The sequence below is a fragment of the Brachyistius frenatus genome, unplaced genomic scaffold, assembly GCF_029030835.1.
Source record: "Brachyistius frenatus isolate BFR_SWC_R1_liver_20210118 unplaced genomic scaffold, ASM2903083v1 Contig_1, whole genome shotgun sequence".
Taxonomy (NCBI): Eukaryota; Metazoa; Chordata; class Actinopteri; family Embiotocidae; genus Brachyistius; species Brachyistius frenatus.
The window spans coordinates 2,502,823-2,523,527 of record NW_027210600.1 but is presented as its reverse complement, the minus strand read 5'-3'; the positions used below and the strand labels follow the sequence as shown (position 1 = coordinate 2,523,527).

Below are 20,705 nucleotides of genomic sequence, written 5' to 3'. Positions count from 1 at the left end.
GCACAGAGACACAGACACAGATACACTCAGGACTTAGAAATATGATTCATTTCTTTCCCCTCTCTAATCTCCTCCAAACAAGCTGGTGGCCGGCCTGCTCTGGAGGCACACTGTAATCATGCCCCAGGCTGCTGCTGCCAGAGCGGACCGGCCTCCCCGTCATCCCTCCCCTCATCCCTTCCTCCCTTCTTCCACCCTCCACCCTCCCTCCCTCCCTCCCTCTCCACCTCCCTCTCTACCTCCCTCCCGACCTCCCTCCCGCCTGCCCGCGGTCCAATTTCCTCTTAATCGATTCCTAATCCCAACGCCGCCAAGCATACATGCGCCGTGCACGCGCCCAAACGCACACACAGACACAAACACACACACATACAGACACACTCACATATATGTACAGACATGGGCATGTTCACAATCATCATGAAGACAGACTTCTTAACACACATGCGAATAAATTAAAGTCATCAATAGTCACATATACGCACAAAAAAAAGCCACAATTTCAACGTTAACTGCACAGACTCACACACACACGTTACACAAACTCACAAACACATTGTTTTCCTGCTCTTGCCGGAATAAAATAAAATGAAAGAGAAATCCTTATGACGCATAGTTTCAGAGAGATGAGCGGGGATCATTTCAAAGCAGAGGAGGACAATTTTGTACGGCTAAGTGGGAACAAGACAGTCAGACCAGGTTCGAACAGGAGATGAAAATACAATATAAGCCTGAGTTTGTTTACGTAGGATTCCACTCATGTAGTATGAGACCTTAACAGTCGGTCTACGATGGTGCTTCCCAGTAACAGCTGCTCACCAATGATGCAATGAAAGCGGTCTTTTAGATATACAGTTCACCATACACACTGCCCTCGTGGTTTTTACTGTGCAGTGTTTACAATGTTTTAGTATTTTGTTTTACAGGTGTAAGGCCAGAAGCTATCATTATATGCTGTATATATTTATCACGCTAACCGTGTTAAACACACATCAGTCCACCTGAGGATACTGTGTCACTGTCACGCTTCACTTGCCGTGAAGAGTACAAGTAATCTATATATGGCCAGGGTCGAGTAAACAGGTCCAACCGACCGTCACTTCATCCACTGGTTTGTGATCTGCTGTTTTGGAGCCTCGCGTCTCAAGAGCATCTTAGTTTTTTGGAGCCAGAAGTGACCATATTTGGACCTCTCTTTGAGGCTTAATATCTCATTTATGATTAAATCAAATTGAGAAGGACCACAAGAACACTGACCAGAAAGAGTGAATTTTGCTAATGACACCACTATGTAGAATCAGTAAAAAATTACTGATTTAATATTTTATCAGAGTAGTTCAATGGGAGTCAGTGGAGCCACATGGTTTTTGGAGCCAGCCACTAGGTGGTATTCCACTTTAAGGCATTTCTGCATTGGTTTAAGATTTCAGATAACAACCATTTTCGTATACAATCTGTGGGTCCAAGTGGAAAGAAGGTCGGGAGTGATTGGATGGATTAAAAACACGTGACTTTCACCCAGGAGACCAGACTCTAGTCCACGAGAGACAAAAGTCAAGCCAAAAGTAATTTACCTAATGTCATGATGGTACTTACATAAAACGTACTTTGTAGTGATACTGGATTGCTTTCTCAGCAACAATGATTTACCGACTATGTGATCATAAATATAGGTGAAATCCCTTTACTACTAAAATATGAAAAGCACAGCATAACAATTCTTCGCTTAAGTATTCATCTGCAGTGAATCATTACTGTAGCATCAGATGTCTTTTGTCAACCCTCAACAGTGAACACAGTAAAGCCAGTCAAATCAAACCTGTTTTGAAAATCACTCAAACGCTCATCATGTTGCTCATACATAAAAGACGATGTTACAATCTGCATTGTTCATAAAAAATAAGATTTGTAATTGTGCATTAATGCTGCTGAATCCAGTGTAAGTAGGTGTGAGTGATCTGCTGCTCGTCGGGGTAACAGGATCAGTATTACACTATGAATGGATCAACCAGCCACTGTCAACCTCAGCATACACTTCTGCTAAGGGCTTTACTGCAGATTACAACTTAACACCTAGTTAATATCACTAATAGTAAAAGTCAGAGTTTAGAGCCACAGATTAATGATATGTTAGACCGAAACAGTTGTCTGGATTATAAGAGCTCTTGGCGTTCAGTGTTTGAACATGAATTGTGATCAGAATCGCTGAAGGCAACAGGTGGTGATGCTCTAATGTCTGTGCATCGGTTTATTACTCATGACCACTTCCTTTTGGATGCCTGTGCCAGTTTTTCTTGTGTCTTCGGGGTCAATGCCTTGCTCAAAGGCAGCTATCATAAACATCAGTCGTGAAGGAGGCAGTTTAAACTGTCAGGAAATCTTTTCACCCTTCTTTGAACGTCCCGTCAGTGGTTTTATTATCTTTTTTATGATACATGTACCTCTCCTGCCTCTGTATCCTGTCCCTCACATGTTCTCTCCGTTGTGCCACCTTCCCTCATCTGCCCCTTCCTCCATGCCACCTCTCCAGTGTGCCCCCTCGTTCCCTCCGCTCCACCTCTCCTTGCAGTTTGTTATTCTTGCTGATCTAATTTAGAGAATGTCCCCAATCCTCTTAGTGTCCTGCTCCCTCAGCGCAACACTAAGTGAATTAGACGGGATTACTGTCTCCCTCTTCCTCCTCTTCCTCCTCCTTCCCGTCCTCCTCTTGCTCCTCATCCTCACCGTCTCTCTATCCTCATCATCTCTCCGCTTGTATGTCCATCTTTCTCTGGACATTTCTCTTTTCATCGGCAGGATTAAAGCCTTCTCCCTCTCCAGATGACAAATTGGTTCCAATGTCCTGTCCCCCCCCAGTGACAGATGCTCTCGCAGTCCCAATGCATCATGGGACACAAAGTATCGTTAATTAAACTTTGACCTTTTACAAATATAAAGAGGAAAAAATAACCTGACATAACACTGATGAAGTCCACCAAACATCAGCATGTACAAACAAGCAGAGAGAGGAAATTTTAAGGAGACCACTGCAGGAATATGGATGCTGCTAAAGTTTCCCATCTGATTGCTTTTCTTTGCTTTCTACTCTCACAAAAGATCTCAGAAGTGACTTTACACTAAAATCAGCAATGGTAGCACCACGTTTCCTCGCTTGTGTGTCTGTTGCTGCGTCAGCGTCGTTTGACAGAACCACGGATCCAGATCCAGTTTCATGCCACTGCGATGTCGTCTAATCTGTAGTCTGGCTCTCACAGGTTCACCCTGATCTCTGCTCTACAAGTGTCGGGTCAATTTATGTCCATTGGACCAGGACAACAACACTGGGATACAATTTGATAATGTCACACACTTGACCATTTCCTTTCCTTTCCTTTCCTTTCCTTTCCTTTCCTTTCCTTTCCTTTCCTTTCCTTTCCTTTCCTTTCCTTTCTTTTCTTTTCTTTTCTTTTCTTTTCTTTTCTTTTCTTTTCTTTTCTTTTCTTTTCTTTTCTTTTGAACCAACCACAAAAGTACTGTTTTTAGTTTCATAATAACATACTTTCTGTTATCTCAATGCCTTCTTAAGCTGTACACATGCTTATTTCTATTTTTGTTGTATGATGTTTAATTACAGGTGATTTTTCAGCTGTGTTTTGAGTTTTTAAACCTCCAGAAAGAGTAAGGATATATAAATTATATTTGTATAATACATACATATACATATATAAATATATATTAAAAGACAGGAATACTTGTAAATGTGTCTCATCTGGTAGTAGAGTATCAGTTGCTGCCTCTGCCTTACATTAATCAACTGGTTGAAATGTTTTTGTTTCCTTGAATCTCAAAGTGAAAACCACGATAGGTAAAAAATGTTCCTCACATTTAGAGTTTATTGTAGTTTGAGTTTCTGTTGATATGTCGGAGTATTGTGGCAGCAGTAAGGAAAAAAAATAAGAGGAGTAGTTCATTTGCATTGGAACAAAGTGGAAATGTCAACAATAAGGTCAAAATTTTGTATGTCTGGCAAAAATATAAAACGTTTGACTTCATTCTCAAAATAAATATAATTTATTCTAATTAGTCTAATTCTTTTTTTTCACTTATCAGGGCCCCAATACGCCGTCGTAACACTGAAGTCATCTATTGGAGTGATTTTACTTTAGGTAGGTTTTGGCAAATGACTCTTAGTAGGCTGCTGCATGACACTTACCACCTGTTACAAATAATTGCATCAAATGCATGTATGTAAGTATGTGGAGTTATCCAAACTGCAATCAGACTAATATCAACGTGCATGGCCTTTAGATATTCTTGAAAGCTGTGGGTATAAAGTGTTACAATATTTGATCACATACTGAACTTGTGTTCCCAACCAACGGCGAATGAGAGTCATCCAAATTTACAACACAATATAAAACTAGTTTAGTCTTTCTCTTCCTTTTAGTGTGGTCATTAAATTAAACTGTTTCCATTTTGATCTCCCATCATACAATACGTAAACATGCCGAGCCCTCAATTTGTGGTAATGTTTTCAAAGACAAAAGCTAAACTGCCATATTGAGTATTTCAGTCCTGTGTAGCTGTGGCAGATTACAGTGCAACCTGTGAGTTGGTGACCTTTGACCCCGTCACTCCACCACATTTATGCTGTTTTATTTATCTGACTCAATACATCTTTCATCGTCTGTAAAATTTGACTGAAGGTTTTACGCTTGCGAAACCACTTTGTCAGAAGGCTGCATTAGAGTCACACATGACACCACGGGACCTTTGAATTGTTCAATCCTGCTTTTAGTGAAAAGCCCCTGCATATCTTCATCCTTCCTCCTCTCTCTTTGTCTCAATCTCTCACCATCTCTCTTTCTTCTCTCCCTTCCACTCTTCATCTGTGGGCCATCTGACCCCCCACCACCCACCACCACCCATTTCTCCTCCTTCACTTTCAGTAATTCCAGCGTTGCCTCTTTCTCTCTCGCTCGCTGCCATAGCTCGCCCTAATCCAGCTCTGACCTCAATCCCGTGATGTAACGGATCATGTGATGCAGGGGAGAAAGGGAGAGAGAAATAGAAAAGAGAAGGGAGAGAGAGAGACAAGCAGGGGACGTAAAGTGGGGAAACATGGCCTAATCCCCCGATGCAGGAGCCACAGACCAATCACACACTGATGGGGTGGAGTGGGGGTCAGGGGTGCCTCCATTAAGTTACAAAATATTAGTCAGACACACACGTACAAGCACGCAAACACAACCGCACACACGCCCCTTCTGGAAACAACAAGTCAACATGTTTGTTTCATCTCTCTGACTCACTGGCTATTTACATGCCGGTTTGTCTGCCAAAAACACATCAACAATCAGTCTGTTTGTGACTGACAGGCAGCCTCACACTCGTACAAATATTTACGTGACTCCATCAATACATATATATATATATATATATATATATATACATTTTTATACAGTTGTTCTGAAGAAACATAATCTGTGTACCAAACCCTGGGCATCAAGCCTAACGATTATTCTACATGTGTTTGTATTATGATTTAAAGACGTATAACACAGTAGACAAAGCAGACTAAATTTTCAAAAATATAAATCTGACAAAAGTAAAAATGATTGAAGCCCATTTCCTCTACTTCAAACAAATCACTGCCTATTTTCCTTTATTATGTCCTCCCTTGCAGAAAAAACACGAGTTTCCAATGTTTTCCACATATATGATCACATGTATGACACATGTTAAAACACAATATAACAAGGGAACATATGTGGGAAGGTTTTCACATGTGAATCTACATGTGCTTCACACATTACACAATGAAAATGTTCCAAAACCCCATGTTTCCTTTGGGAAAAATATAAGTTTCACATGTGTATGTGGTCACATGTGATCACATGAGTTTTTGCACATGTGAAATTCATGTAAGGGATGATTTAACATATCTAAATAAAGAACACTAAGACAGACACACACTAAGACGATGGATTTTGTTCTAAAAATAGACAAACAGAAACAGAAAAGCATGAATTTTCTACAGTCTTTTACACTCTGGCTTGAAAGCATTTTCATACTTTCTTAAAGGAACAGTATACTTTTTATATGAATGTTGAACCACAGTTTAAAACATGTACTGTATGTCAAACACACTCCTTGAAGATAATCATTCATCTTCACTCAAATATTATATTTGTCACTTTAAATCCTTGCAAGCGATGCATTTCCCTGCATCAATGTCTTTTCTACCAGGTATCTTTGAAGATTCACCATTTCATGTGTCGTTGTCGTATTTCATTTGGTTCACAGTTTTATTAACAAGCTGTAAAAGCGGACAGGAAATAAGAAGAGAGACAAGTGGGGACATACAGGAAAGGTTCTCGGTCGGATTTGAGCTGAGGATGTTGCATTTCATTGTCAGCACCTCAAGCCACAGTCCACCTTGCAGTGTGCCTCTTTACCTGCGTGTTTGCCGGTACCGTGGTGTAATGCCACAACAGTGGCATTGGAGGGCGCTGTAGAGAGGCAGAGACTGATGCCTGTTCTCCTCTCCCTCCCCTCTTGCTTTCTGCTAACAGTGTGACTGGAGAAGCACATGGCCTGAGAGATGCATGCCAGCTCACACACACACACACACACACACACACACACACACACACACACACACACACACACACACACACGATGAAATGCATTCATTAAGTCCAGTCTTGATGTCACAAGCAGATTTTAAGCCCCTTTCCACAGAAAAGTGTGTTTTGTTTATTGTTATTTAACTTGTGTGTTTGAGTTTCACTGTGCAGCCTGTTCATCAAACTCGTCTGCTGAAGAAAGAGTATTGTGACATCACAACTAGCTTGGAAAATTATGGTTCAATATGCGCCTGATAGCGGACCTTTCACTGAAACACGAGACATTTCGTGTCTGGCAGTTAAACGTTAGAAATGGAAAACATTTGCATGTTTGTAACTTCTGGATTATTTTAATTTAGGGAGGAAGGGCTGACAAATGCCATTACCCTCATGTCAGTGTATTGTAGGAGTCTGATTACGCTCGCTGCACGGACAGCTGCGGACACCGTAGTCACGTAATAGTTCTGTTTAGACTACATTCAGGAGTCCGGTTGAAGGTGGTGCGCCACACGTGCAGTAGATTGGCGTCTACAGGAGGACGTCTTCCCAAAGTCATAGAAATTCCCCTCCACAAACTGTTTCACATTTGTTTGTCTTCATATTATTTTAAAGACTAATTATAGAGCTGTTGGTACTGACACCTCTTCACACTGCGGCCTGCCGGCACTTTGGTTCACGTTCATTTGGTACTCTTGTAGCGTAGCGTGGTGGTCACAACAAATTGGAGGTACGCGGATGTCTGCACAGAACATATGTGCATACTCTCCGATGACCAAATTCACATCATGCCAACCCATAGAGGACCTTCGAGATGATGAACCAAATGTCCTCATCAAACAAAAACAGTTTCTATTTATAGTCACCATGTTTTGTGTCAACACAGACAGCATCTCTCTTTATAACAAGGAAGGAGACTGCGCTGACAGATACTTAATAATTACGTGCTTTTAAGTGCTGTTGAATGATAATCTTGTATCTCCACAAACACCAGCCATTTGAATGTTTTAACCGCAGTTTGTTTATTTGGCCTTTTTTTTTTTTTTGCATAAGGTTTTCAGTAAAAGCTTCATCATATGTTTACATTTTGAAGGTGACAGTCAGTTGGCCTTTCGCTGTTTACTGGAGACCACAGGTGACATGTGGAGCATTTGGAAAGTAAGCCTTTTGTTTATAAAACTTGGTTGTTACTTCAGATTCTTATAGATTGGTAGATCATTGGTAGCCTGTTATTATCAGGCCCAAATTCTCTGCGTGAATGTATGGGTCGGGCCTCGCTTCATTGAGGATTGTTTCCTGTCGTTGGGGTAATTTTGGATACATTGGAGCAGCATTAAACCAATAGGCATTGACCACCACATATTGTATGTTGTGCGCTGAAACTCTACCACCATCCATTGCTGGAACAACTTCAAGGTCATCACACTTAGGCCGGGATCAGATGACACGATATTTGTCTTTCACAATGGTAACTATGTCAATCAAAGTGCCATTAATTATTGTCATGTCTTCTCGGGAGACTGGCAACACTACAAGTATGACTCAGACCAATAATCGTTCAAGTTTGTGCATGAGTTCCTGTGTCGTCGGGGAGGGTCAAGCAGTTGTTAATCATAGCTAAAGAAGCACCTTGTGTGATCCTAACAGTGCATTCACTGTGGTTACAAATTAACCCGAGAGAGCGTTCAATCATCCTATTGGTCAGCGTCAAGGAACACGTCAAACTAGGCAGGTAAAAACCAAGATATTCTGACATGCTAGACTTTTCATCTGCGTACCGTGCAGTGCCCCAGACGCCACATCTCTGTTCTTCAATTATGTCACACAACAAGGGTCGCTTGTGGTTCCCAAGGTTCATATTTAGGCCAGCGACTGGAAACTTGTCGGCCATGACTACATTGTGTCAGAATGGTGCTTGGATAGAGAGCCAGACATTAGCCACTGCCACTGGTTGCCGATTGGCAAACTAAACCGTAACGCAAACAAGGTTTCCAGACTATAATCAAAGCAAAGACTGAAGGTGTGAGCAATAGTTGGCTACATCATTGAAACCAATTTAGGTATATTTTCATTGTGTAATTGTAACTGAGCTCAGAAAGATCCTACAGCAGCAAAGTGGCAAGTGAAATCACACACTGGCGTAAAGTGGTTCAAAGAGATGTCAGCATTTCGCAACTTTTCGTTTGGTCTCACGTGTCACTTCGTTACCCGCAGCTTGTATTACCAGCTGGAGTTGTCTTTCAACAGTGTGTGGCTGCTATGAACCCTGCTGTGCTGCTAGCTGACTACCAGGTTGTGTTAATGGCTGGACACAGTTAATCCCTGGGAGCAATTCCCAACTCCCTCCACACCCCCACCCTCTGGTTCAACCCCCACTCACCGTGTCTCTTTGTGGTGCACTTGTACACTACAGTAATCTCCACTCATGTACTCTGAACCCCCTTCCCTCCCCTCCCCACCACACACACACACACACACACACACACACACACACACACACACACACACACACACACACACACACACACACACACACACACACACACACACACACACACACAAGACACCCCCATGTCTTTCCCGGCGTGTGACAGACATCCAACTTGGTCTCCTCACGTGGGGGCATGTGGGGTAAAACCATCCTAGTCTTAGTTTGATGTCAACTACTTTGTTATTTTGCTTTTTATTACTGGTGTGATTGCAAATAAAGTTCATTTGGAAAGTATTCACTGTTGTTTGGTAGCAAGTCTTCGATGACTCCACCACCACATGAAGTATTTGATTCTCTCCGGACTTGCACTCACTTGCTTGCACTACAGGTCTTGAAAGTCACGGAAGATTATTCTTCTTCAATACTTAGAACTAAATTGTAGTCACGATTGTTACTACTCACTCTATGAACTTCAGTTCAATGGAAGCGTACTCCACTCCTGACTCTGACAGCCTTTGTAACTTCGGTAATGGATTATGCCTTTAGATGTGGTCACATACACCGAACAGCATTAATCAACATTAAAAGATTAACATTAAAACCACCTGACTACTGTTGTGTAGGTCCGGCTTGTGCCACCAAAACAGCTCTGACCCGTTGAGTCATGGACTCCACAAGACCTCTGGAGGTGTCCTATGTGATAAGGAACCAAGACGTTGGCAACAGATTCTTGAAGCCCTGGGAGTTGCGCAGTGGGACCGCCATGAATCGGACTTCCAAGACATCCCACGGATGCTCGGTCGGATTGAGATCTGGTGAATTTGGAAGCCGAATCAGCACCTTGAACTCTTATCATGTTCCTCAAACCATTCCTGAACAGTGTCCGCAGTGTGACAGGACACATAAGACGCCGTCAGGGAATATTGCTGCCATCTCTTCCTCAGGGGAATGACACACACACACACACACACACACACACACACACACACACACACACACACACACACACACACACACACACACACACACACACACACACACACACACACACACACACACACACACACACACACACACACACACACACACACACACACAGCCATCCACATGATGTAAAAGAAATCAGACCAGGACACCTTCTTCCGTTGTTCCATGATCCAGTTAGGATACTCATGTGTCCACAGTTGGTCCTTTCAGTGGTGGACAGGTGTCAGCGTGGGCACTCTGACCGGTCTGCAGCTACGCAGCCCCACGTGCAGCAAGCTCTGCTGCATGGTGTGCTCTGACATCTTTCTATCATAGCCAGCCTGTGTTAAAGTAGCTCTCCTGTGGGACCAAACAAGCCAGCCTTTACCCCACAGACATGCTCCGTTCGAATGGGGTCGTATTTCCCATGCACAATAAAAGAGACCATATGAATGTGCCCCTCTTGTGGTATTCATGATGTCAGAACTAGGAATTTTCTGTTCATGAGTTGTGACGTGTTTGTTGACGTTTACGGGAATGGTAGAGGCCATTCAAAGTTAATTTTGTGTTGGATGTTAAACTAACTTGAACGCAAAGCATACGGTGCAGACAAGTTCCCATGTCCTTATTACAAGCTTCAGCAACACAACAATGAGCCTTATTGGGTGCCCATGACCCTGTCAACAGTTCTCAGGTTGTCTGTCCTTCAACTACTTTTGGTTCGTACACAAACCACTGCATACGGAGAACACCACAAGACCTGCTGTTTTGGAGATGCTCTCACAATTTAGCCCTCGTCAAAGTCACTCTGATTATTACACTTCCCGTTTTTCCTGCTTCCAACACATCAACTTGAAGAACTGACTCTTCACTCGCTGCTCAATATAACTCATCCTGTTGCAGGTGCGACTGTAACGAGATAATCGTTGTTGTTCACTTCACCTGTCAGTGGTTTTAACGTGGCTGATCGGTGTGTTTGGACACACACTAAGAAGCATGTTGAGGCCTTTATAAGGCACTTGGGGAGCTCCCACTAAAGCTGAAGTGGAAGATTTCCATAAATCTCACTGAGGCCTGAACTGATGTGATGTCCAGCTCCTACTCCCACACGTTCAGGTTACGGTGGATCAGCAGAGGCTCTTCTCCGTTCCTCCATCCTACCTGCAACATATTTCCCGTTTAAGCCCTGAAAACTACTCTAGAAATACCTCACTGCACTGAGATTTGCATCCATCCACCTGCCATATACATCTGCCCCTTTTCCTTCTTCCTCTTCTGTCCCTCTCTACTGTGTGTCTATAACCCCCCCAAAAAACACACACACACACACACACACACACACACACACTGCACCAGTTGTGTACTAATCTGGGGTCGACCTCTCAACCTGAGCCCCCACCCCCTACCCTCTTTCTCCACCCAACACACACACACACACACACACACACACACACACACACACACACACACACACACACACACACACACACACACACACACACACACACACACACACACACACACACACACACACACACACACCTCTTCTCTCCTCTGCCCACCCCCCATCTCTCCATGTCTCCTCACCCACGCTCCACCCGCCAGGCCCTCCCTCCCCCTCCTTCCTCCCCCCGCCCTCTCCCCCCCACCCCTCCCAATCCCAGCACTGTGTTAATCTGGTGCTGGTCTGACGGTCAGCACTTTGAGCAGCAGACAGACAGATTGGCTGTAATCCCCTGAGTACCACAGATGGAGCGGCACTACGTAGACCTTGGGGAAGGTGAACGCGCAGTTGTGCAGAAACACACACACACACACACACACACACACTGAAACACACATGGACAAAGACATGCAATTAGAAAAAAATAATAACTTTGTACGGACCTCTCTATGCATGCAGAGTCCATTACATGCTCAGCAATTAGGGCAGCGTGCTGCTGATCGGTGGTCACATTCTCACGTGATGCTCCTTCACTTTGAACTGGACTGAGTGACAAACAAAGGTACAACATACACAATGAAAACAATACACGAAACAGAGAGCAGTTTCATTTGACTCATTTTAAGGCTCCTTGCAAAACCATAAACCTGGTGGAAAATGTATTTTCAGTTACTGCAAACTATGCATGAATAATCCAATCCTCATAATTCATTAAGCCTTATTTAGAACAACAAAGGCCTGGCTCTCCTGGTCCCACATGCCAGTGTTTGGGTCCAAATCCTGAAAGAAATGCGTCTTTTGATATGCTGCCATGTAATCCTGCTGTTAGATTAGCAAGGAGTTAGCTGTTTTTTTTCTTCTTTTAATCCAAAGAATGAAATGATTTCATGTATAATTAACCAGTTAATTGTGTGAGTCCAGTTTTTAGGGTAATCTGGGAAAAATGTGCAGCACTGGGACGGGACACTGGACTGAGTTATTGTCCGACTAATGCAGGACTTTTTAAATTGATATGGATATTTTTAATAATCCAATAAAAATTTATCAGCTGAGAGAATTTTTATAACATACATATATGATATAGACAGTCTTGATACAAATCCTTTTTATTTTTATTTTCACAGAATAGACACAAAGATACAGAAAAGATACATAGTGGGATGTTTTACAGTTGAAATATAAACTTGTCCGAGATGATCAGCTGACACCAAAACAAAATATCTGTAATAAGATAATATCACCTCATCTTGAGGCAGTGTACTCCTAAATCCAGATTTAAGGGGATACATTTTTAGGAGGCAGACGAGAAGACAATAAATCTGAATTATATATTTGTTCATCTTATTCCAGTGATTCCCAACCAGCAGGTACATTACCAGTTGCAATGGAGAAGACGGAAACATAGTGGAGCAGATTTGTGTTTAGCTGGAGAATAAATAAGAATGTTGTGAGGCTGATCTTCAATATTTCTTGTCACAGTAATTAATAAACCACCAGTCACAAAAGCCTAACCGCACTGGACGCTCCTCCAGCAGCTGTAATGCTGTAAGCAGCAATGTGCTGACGTTGGGCATGCATAAATACAAGCAGCGCAGTTGAAGCAAGTGGTGACCTAAAAGATCTAAAGGGCTGGATCTCAGTCGCAAAGCAGTCCTTGTATGGAGAGCTGCTCGGGTGTGTACATGGTGTCACCCTGGGGATTTTCAGTTTGGGTATCAAACCAGTTTGAGTCTAAGAAATCTGAGCCACTCAAGAGGGTAATAATTCAAAAAGTCTTTCGTGTCGCATGGATTTTTAATCACAGTTAACAACATGGCAATACATTAAGGCCTTCATCAGGACAAGGACAAAATGGTTGCCTTTGGGCTGTTTCATATACCTGTTGGCCAGTAGTCACATGATCAGTATGGGCCAATAAGCCGTCACATAGTGAAGGCAGGTGAAGTCACATGGTGAGACAACCACACATCAGAAATAATGTATATTGTGAGGGCACGAAAGCAAGATACAAATATATATTGATCATCTTTAAGTCTCTTAAGTTTTCAGTACACACACGCTAAATGGCATGTTACATTTTAAAAGGACCCAGCTGACCAAAGCTCTGGATAAAAGCTTATAGTATTTCTGCCTCTTTAAGTGGTAAATGTGCTTATTCAAAACTCCTGGAAGAAACAAAGGAAATATAGGAGTTCACCAAGCCAGACTAAATAAATAAAAATAAAATCCAGAATCACTGTGTCATGAAACAATCTTCAGTAATAGTTGATTGTTTTAACCGGTCAAATGTGTGTCCTATTAAAATCATTCGAGCTGTCGATCACTCTTCGACACCCCAGTGAGGTGATGCCTGTCAGGGGGTTTGTGGGTGCACGTGTGTCCGTAAGTCTGCACCACTGGAGTTGTCATGCCCATTCAAAACAACAGGATTAATGGCTGGTGTTTGATGTTTGTTTGTCTTTATGTGTTTCATTGCAATGAGTATAGCTGTGGTCACAGCGAGATGGGTGAATGTGTGTTTGTGTGTGTGTGTGTGTGTGTTCATTTCATTGTAATGAATGTAGCTGAGGGCACGGCTTGATCCCTTTTAATCAAGGAAGTAGAAGGATGAAATGAAACACTGATGAGGGGAATGATGTCAACCCAGAAAGGGATATTAATTGTAATGCTGGAGTTTCGCATCTCTGTGTTTTTGTGTTCCTGTGTGTGTGTGTGTGTGTGTGTGTGTGTGTGTGTGTGTGTGTGTGTGTGTGTGTGTGTGTGTGTGTGTGTGTGTGTGTGTGTGTGTGTGTGTGTGTGTGTGTGTGCGCGCGCTAGAGAGGGGCGCTTAAAAAAATGATCCAGAGAGTCTTTTAGACTTGACTTTAGTTTAAAGAAAGAAGTTAACTATATTCCTTAACTAGTGTACGTACAGACAGATGCAAAAATGTATATATATTAGGGGTACATACATATTTTCATATATAAAGTATGAATATAAATGTTTTTATTCTATTATCTGTTTAACACATATTACACATAATATTGACTCCACTTTAAGTTAAAGAACATTTTAATGGCAGTGTGAGATTTGTGAGTATAAAGGAGGTAAACAGTCCACTGCGTGAGTTTGGGTTACAATCAGTGTTTTACTGCCATCTAGTGGTGTGACGGTGCAACTGGCATTAATGTGAGATGAGGAAGTCGCTGAAGGTTTCCTAACTGTAAATCTGTGAAAAGTACATGTACTGAGGCTCCACAATCCTTATAATGGCTTTGAACTGTGAAGTCATGATGTGCTACATATTATAAAGGCCAAAAAGATGCTCTTGTATTAGTTGTTTGTGAGTAGTTATTCATGACGTGTGAACTCACGGTCGTTTTAATATTTCTCACAAACTCCACAAAATTCAAAGCTTAATAGTGGAAGCTGAAAATTAGAAAAATTATACAGTTCAAAGCTTTTTAGTGTCAGGACTGTTTCTGCTCTATTGTACCTTGTTTATTGTGGATTGCTTTTACTTATTGCATGTGAGGAACCATTCAGCACACTGCAGGTCTAATTGTTCTGTTTTTTTTACTTAATTCCTATCCAGAGCCACCAAACTAGACCGATGTAAAATAAAACAAGTAAAGGATCAGCGGTCCCGTATGCATTTTTGTCTCATTTAATTTCTTCTAATAAAACATAAATCATCTTGGTATAAGGTGAGTGTGTATTTATGCACCGCCGACACCGGAGTGTGTGTAACATCCATTTATTACCACCTTATATGACAAATCTGGAAATTACAAACATTGTTTAATTGAAACATTATCATCAACATTTCAAAAAAAGAAAAAGAAATCAAAATTGAGCCCCAAAAAAAAAGAAAATTAAGTTAAAAGGGTGACAAGTCAACCTGAGAAACGGTACAGAGATGATCAACTGATCCAGAGGAAAAAAAAAAAAGAAGCACAGGGGGGACGTATACAGAAAACATGACCAGGAGTGTCAGTCATGTAACACAGATTTAGAATACATTTTCACATTTTAATCAGTCATTTTGTTTAAAAAAAAATAATGTCTACACTTGGAGAACTTTTGGTTTTCGAGAACATTACAAACCTCGATGAACCTCTGCCGTAAAAAGGTCCTTTACTAAAAAACGTGCCGCTGCTATAAAAGTACCTCTGACACCGTTCTCGAGCTCTCCAACTTTGGCTTTAAATAATTAGATGAAACCAATTTGAACACCACAAAAACAGGTGAGGTTAAACTTCTGTTAGGAAACGAGCGTCTACAAGAGGATCAAACTTTGGTGTCAGAACGAGTCAATAGCGTCACATTTCAGTAGAAAAAAATAGTTTTAATCTGCTTTTTTTGTTTTTGTTCTCGGTGTTTTAATCTGATTCATCCCCCCATCTCTGCCATCCACAAAGAGCTTGAAGTAAAAAAAAAGAAAAAAAAAAAGAAATCCCATGTGTGAGACTTATTTGGAAGAAAGAAAAAAAAAAAATCCTAACATGATGAATGACAGCAATGATCAATATGGTAATCATAAATCAACTCCTCCAAAGATGCTGATGGATTGTATACAATTTGCTGTGGTGATCAGAGCCAGCACTCATGCAGACACATTCAGGGACACAGAATTGCTGGCTGAGGACAGAAAGCAGGAGAAGAGGACCAGGAAGTTCTTCTAGCACCCTGCTGCAGAAAGAGACCAGAGCCCCCCCTCAGCAGAAAACACCCAGCCTCTCCTCCCGTTTGTCCCTCCTAGATCTGCATTGTTCTCGTCCTCGTTTTTCCTTGTTGGAACCACAAACTCTCCATTCTGTCACAGAGTCAGTCAGAAACAGTGCAAACTAGGAAATGTGTGCTTGAGGAGATCCCATCACCAAAGAGTCGGTACATGCACAAAAAGAGAGTACCCTAGAAGTCTGCTGCCGAGAGCACTAAGAAAAACACGACTATACACTTTAATTATAATATAATCACTTTTCCTCTACACACTACTAACACGGGGAGAGGGGGAGGGATGGGCCGAGGGACGGAGAGACAGAACGGTGAAGGAGGGACAGGAAAAGGGGAAGAGGAGAAAGACCGTGAGGAAGAGAGGGCGTCTAAGCGCGCTCCCCGCGGATACGACGTGCCAGCTGGATGTCTTTGGGCATGATGGTGACACGCTTGGCGTGGATGGCGCACAGGTTGGTGTCCTCAAACAGGCCCACCAGGTAGGCCTCGCTGGCCTCCTGCAGAGGAGAGGAAGACAAAACACAACAGTCATAATCGGAGCTGAAATCATGATTAATTGGTCACTTTTGGTTTTGGTCTCTTATTCTAGGCACGTTAGTTTGGAAACTTTTAGAGTAAATGATCTATTTAACAACAAAAATGTTTCACATCATATGTGATAGTGTAAATAACAGTATCAGTACAGCCAGAGATATCAGAGCATTGTATGTCCAAATCTTTAGCAGTTTATATGGACACAACATACATTTGGCACGTTCTGTAAACATACATGTTTTCTCCAGTTCAGTATTTTCAAAACGTCTTTGCTTTGATAATTACACTGCAGACATGTTGTATATCAATATGTTTTTTTCAGCTTTGTCTTGTCCTCACTATGAAATCCTACAACTTTAACAGTCTCTCTCTCAGCTGAGTGCACACATGGGTCTCACAATTATGAACATTGTGAGATATGATTTTAGGAATGTGGGAAAAAGACAAACAAATAAAAAAAATGTAACTATGGGGAGTTTATTCCTTGGATCTTTACTCACATGCGTGAATGTTGTATTGTTTGCTTCGGAAAGTTCCATAAATGATTAAACACAAAGATCTAATGCTATTAGGTGTATGTGGAGGGGATTTCTGAAGCTATGCGTTAAGCTGTTCAGGAGTACAGAGCCCACTTATTACGAACCTGCAGAGCTCCGATGGCAGCGCTCTGGAAACGCAGGTCGGTCTTGAAGTCCTGGGCGATTTCTCTCACCAGACGCTGGAAGGGCAGCTTGCGGATCAGCAGCTCGGTGGACTTCTGATAACGACGGATCTCACGCAGAGCCACGGTACCGGGCCTTCAGATTTCAGAAAGTAGGGATTCAAAAATTGGGCAAACATCGGAAAGCAGAGCTTGGTTGTAGAAAGTCAACGACACTCAAGTCAAACCACACAAACACACACAGATGGTTTACTGGGAGTTTACATCATCGGCTACAAACTAGATAGTCTGTAAAAGGTGGTGGAGAGGAGGACGCTGAACAAACTATTGTCCATCTTGGATAATCCTGTCCACCCTCTCAACCACCTGCTGCAGGGACAGTGGAGCACTTTCTCTAAAAGGTTCCTCCAGCTCCGCTGTCACAAGGACAGATACAGGAGATCATTCCTGATACAGGAGATCATTCCTGATACAGGAGATCGTTCCTGATACAGGAGATCATTCCTGATATAGGAGATCGTTCCTGATACAGGAGATCATTCCAGATACAGGAGATCATTCCTGATACAGGAGATCATTCCTGATACAGGAGATCATTCCTGATACAGGAGATCATTCCTGATACAGGAGATCATTCCTGATACAGGAGATCATTCCAGATACAGGAGATCATTCCTGATACAGGAGATCATTCCTGATACAGGAGATCATTCCTGATACAGGAGATCATTCCAGATACAGGAGATCATTCCAGATACATGAGATCATTCCTGCCCACTGCCATAAGACTGTACAATAACTCACCTCTGGCAAAATCCATCACAGTACAATAACACTGTTGACTGTGTTTCTTGGTTGCTTGTATATTATATATATAGATATATACTGTACTGTATGTATATATATACATATATATGTTGACTGTGTTTATTGGTTTGTTGTATATAATATATATATATATATATAATGTACTGTATATATACTGTGCATTTTATATTTATATTTTTTACTGCTATTTTATTTTATTGCTTTTCTATTATATTATTCTATTCTATTATTTTATTATATTGTTTCTATTATTGCTTCTGTATGTATGCTGCTGTGGTGAAAAAAATTTCCCCTCGGGGATTAATAAAGTATATACCTACCTACCTACCTACATTCTCTGTTTTGACCATTATTTTGCACTTGTTTGTTTTCTACAATTATTTAATGTTTTTTTTTCTCTATGCCTAAACTGATGGTAAATGATTTCTGGCTGGCTTTAAACCGAGTGAAAACACTGGTGGAAGCTGTTGTCGCCTGTCTCACCTGTAACGATGGGGCTTCTTGACTCCACCAGTGGAAGGAGCGCTCTTGCGAGCAGCCTTTGTGGCCAGCTGTTTACGTGGGGCTTTGCCTCCAGTGGACTTACGAGCAGTCTGCTTGGTACGGGCCATGGCTTCAACAGATCACCTGGAGAAGACGGGCAAAAGAACAATGATCAGCTTTGGTTTCACGTACAAGACATTTCATAGACGAGAGTTTTCTTTGTTTACAGAAATTACACAAACCGAATGCTTTTGTAGAACTGAAAACACAAGTGTATTATTTTGTTTGTCTACACTTGATGTGATGCTACTGTTGTGGATGACACTTCTCAAATAGTGATTATTAAACTCCTTAAAGTCACTTACGTGTGAACAAGCCATAAATTATAGCTTTTAAACGGGAACTGGCAACTTAAATTAACTTTTTCAGTAAGTAAACATACAAGACGTTCCCGTTCACGATGAGCCCGACAAACGTCAATCAAAGATAAACGACGATACTATTGGCTGGTAGACCGAAACGTATCTAAAAATAAAACCTAGGAGCCAATCAGCATACAGATTCTGGAAAGTAGGCGGGCTCTACAGCCAGCCGCCCGCCACTGTTGCTAGGCCCCGCCCACCTCGCTCTGATGATGGCGGCGGTTTGATGCGCAAACGGGATAAAGACTCGGGGCAGAAGAGCAGGGGAGCAGCGCGTAAACAACCGCAATTTTATAAATAATCGCGGTGCCAGCGTGTCGGAAAATAAGACAACTACACGAAGGACATTTCAAGGAACTCGCAGAGAGGCGTAGGGAGGCTGAGCGGTGCCGACCGGCCGCGTAGGACCGAGCTGAACCGGCGCATAATTTGAAACCGAATTTCGCCTCCTAGAAAAGACCGCATTTCACCGTCGTTTCCACAGACGTCTGTTATCTTCACACACGACTAAATAAGAGCGTTTCCCCTTGTTTAACGTCGCTGTAAACCTAACATAATGTAACTTTAAAAATTTAAAGTTCACTTACGAGCGCGGTGACGTGTTTCGGGAGGCTTACCTGGGGGGAAAGTGAGTAGAAGTCGTGAGAAAACGTTTCGCTTGTCTCTATTTTCTTCTTCGTATCCACAATGGGAAGCAGCGTCCAGCGGGAAAATGGCCGCCGCGTCAATCACCCGACCCACAATGCAACAGCGTTCACAACGTCTCTGTGGTTACTTCGGCACGAGCCGGGTCAACACGGGGTGATCGGAGTGACCCCGGCCCACCCCGGCCCGGTCCGGCCCGGTCCGGCCCGGTTAGGAATATATTACCATTATAAGGCCTGAGAGCAGAAAATAATAGACTCTTTGTGAGAAACTTTTTCACAAAAGTTTTGTCTTCCAAGCTTTTTGGATGTTGTTTATTTCTTACTTGATGTAGACTTCTCTAAAGTTTTGTAAACAATGTACACAGACATGGTATTCATTATGGTCAAAAGATGTGTGAAATTGCATATTTTGAAAACAAGATAAATACAAAATTAAATATTTTCTTGCGAGAAGCCTCCAACCAAATATACGCACCTGAGTCGTCCACAAACTTGGGGAAAAATACTATAGATGTACCTTTAAGATAACAGAAATTCTTTCTTTTATGTTTTTAATGTCCTGCAGTGTTTGGTGAATTTGTAGAATTATAATTTTTATGGGTGATTTTGCCTATAGACATGTCAAGAAAAGTGTCCTTTAAATGATGTCCTGGATTTAACTTGAATATAATAAATAGTCAGGTCATTTGCAGCATTATGCATGATTTTTAAAAAAAAAAATTTTTTAACCATGCAGTCCTGACCACACTGGGCATTGACATTTTTTCTTTGTTTTTGACCCACAAACTAAGCCCACATTGTACTTTTATAGCCTACTGATTTTGAATATGATTTTAGTTTTTTTCCTTTCAGGCCTGCTTTTTAAGTAAGTTTATGTTTTTTTTTAACTTGTTTATAAATATGACTGCAGTTACACTTAAAACATGAAATCTTACTTCTAAAATGTATACAAGTGTATGAGTGTCGG

The 20,705-nt window shown here is 41.8% G+C and overlaps 1 protein-coding gene across 1 annotated transcript; it reads right to left on the bottom strand.

Annotated features, from left to right (window-relative positions):
- Window positions 1–15,167: 15,167 nt before the first annotated feature.
- On the bottom strand, window positions 15,168–19,816 carry LOC138618168 (histone H3.3A). Its single transcript, XM_069693769.1, has 4 exons — window positions 19,709–19,816; window positions 18,670–18,813; window positions 17,341–17,494; window positions 15,168–16,660 (listed from the first exon to the last, which is right to left on the bottom strand). The coding sequence occupies exons 2-4, from the start codon at window positions 18,795–18,797 to the stop codon at window positions 16,532–16,534; spliced, it is 411 nt and encodes a 136-aa protein (XP_069549870.1). The 5' UTR covers window positions 18,798–18,813; window positions 19,709–19,816; the 3' UTR covers window positions 15,168–16,531.
- Between the last annotated feature and the right edge of the window lie 889 nt (window positions 19,817–20,705).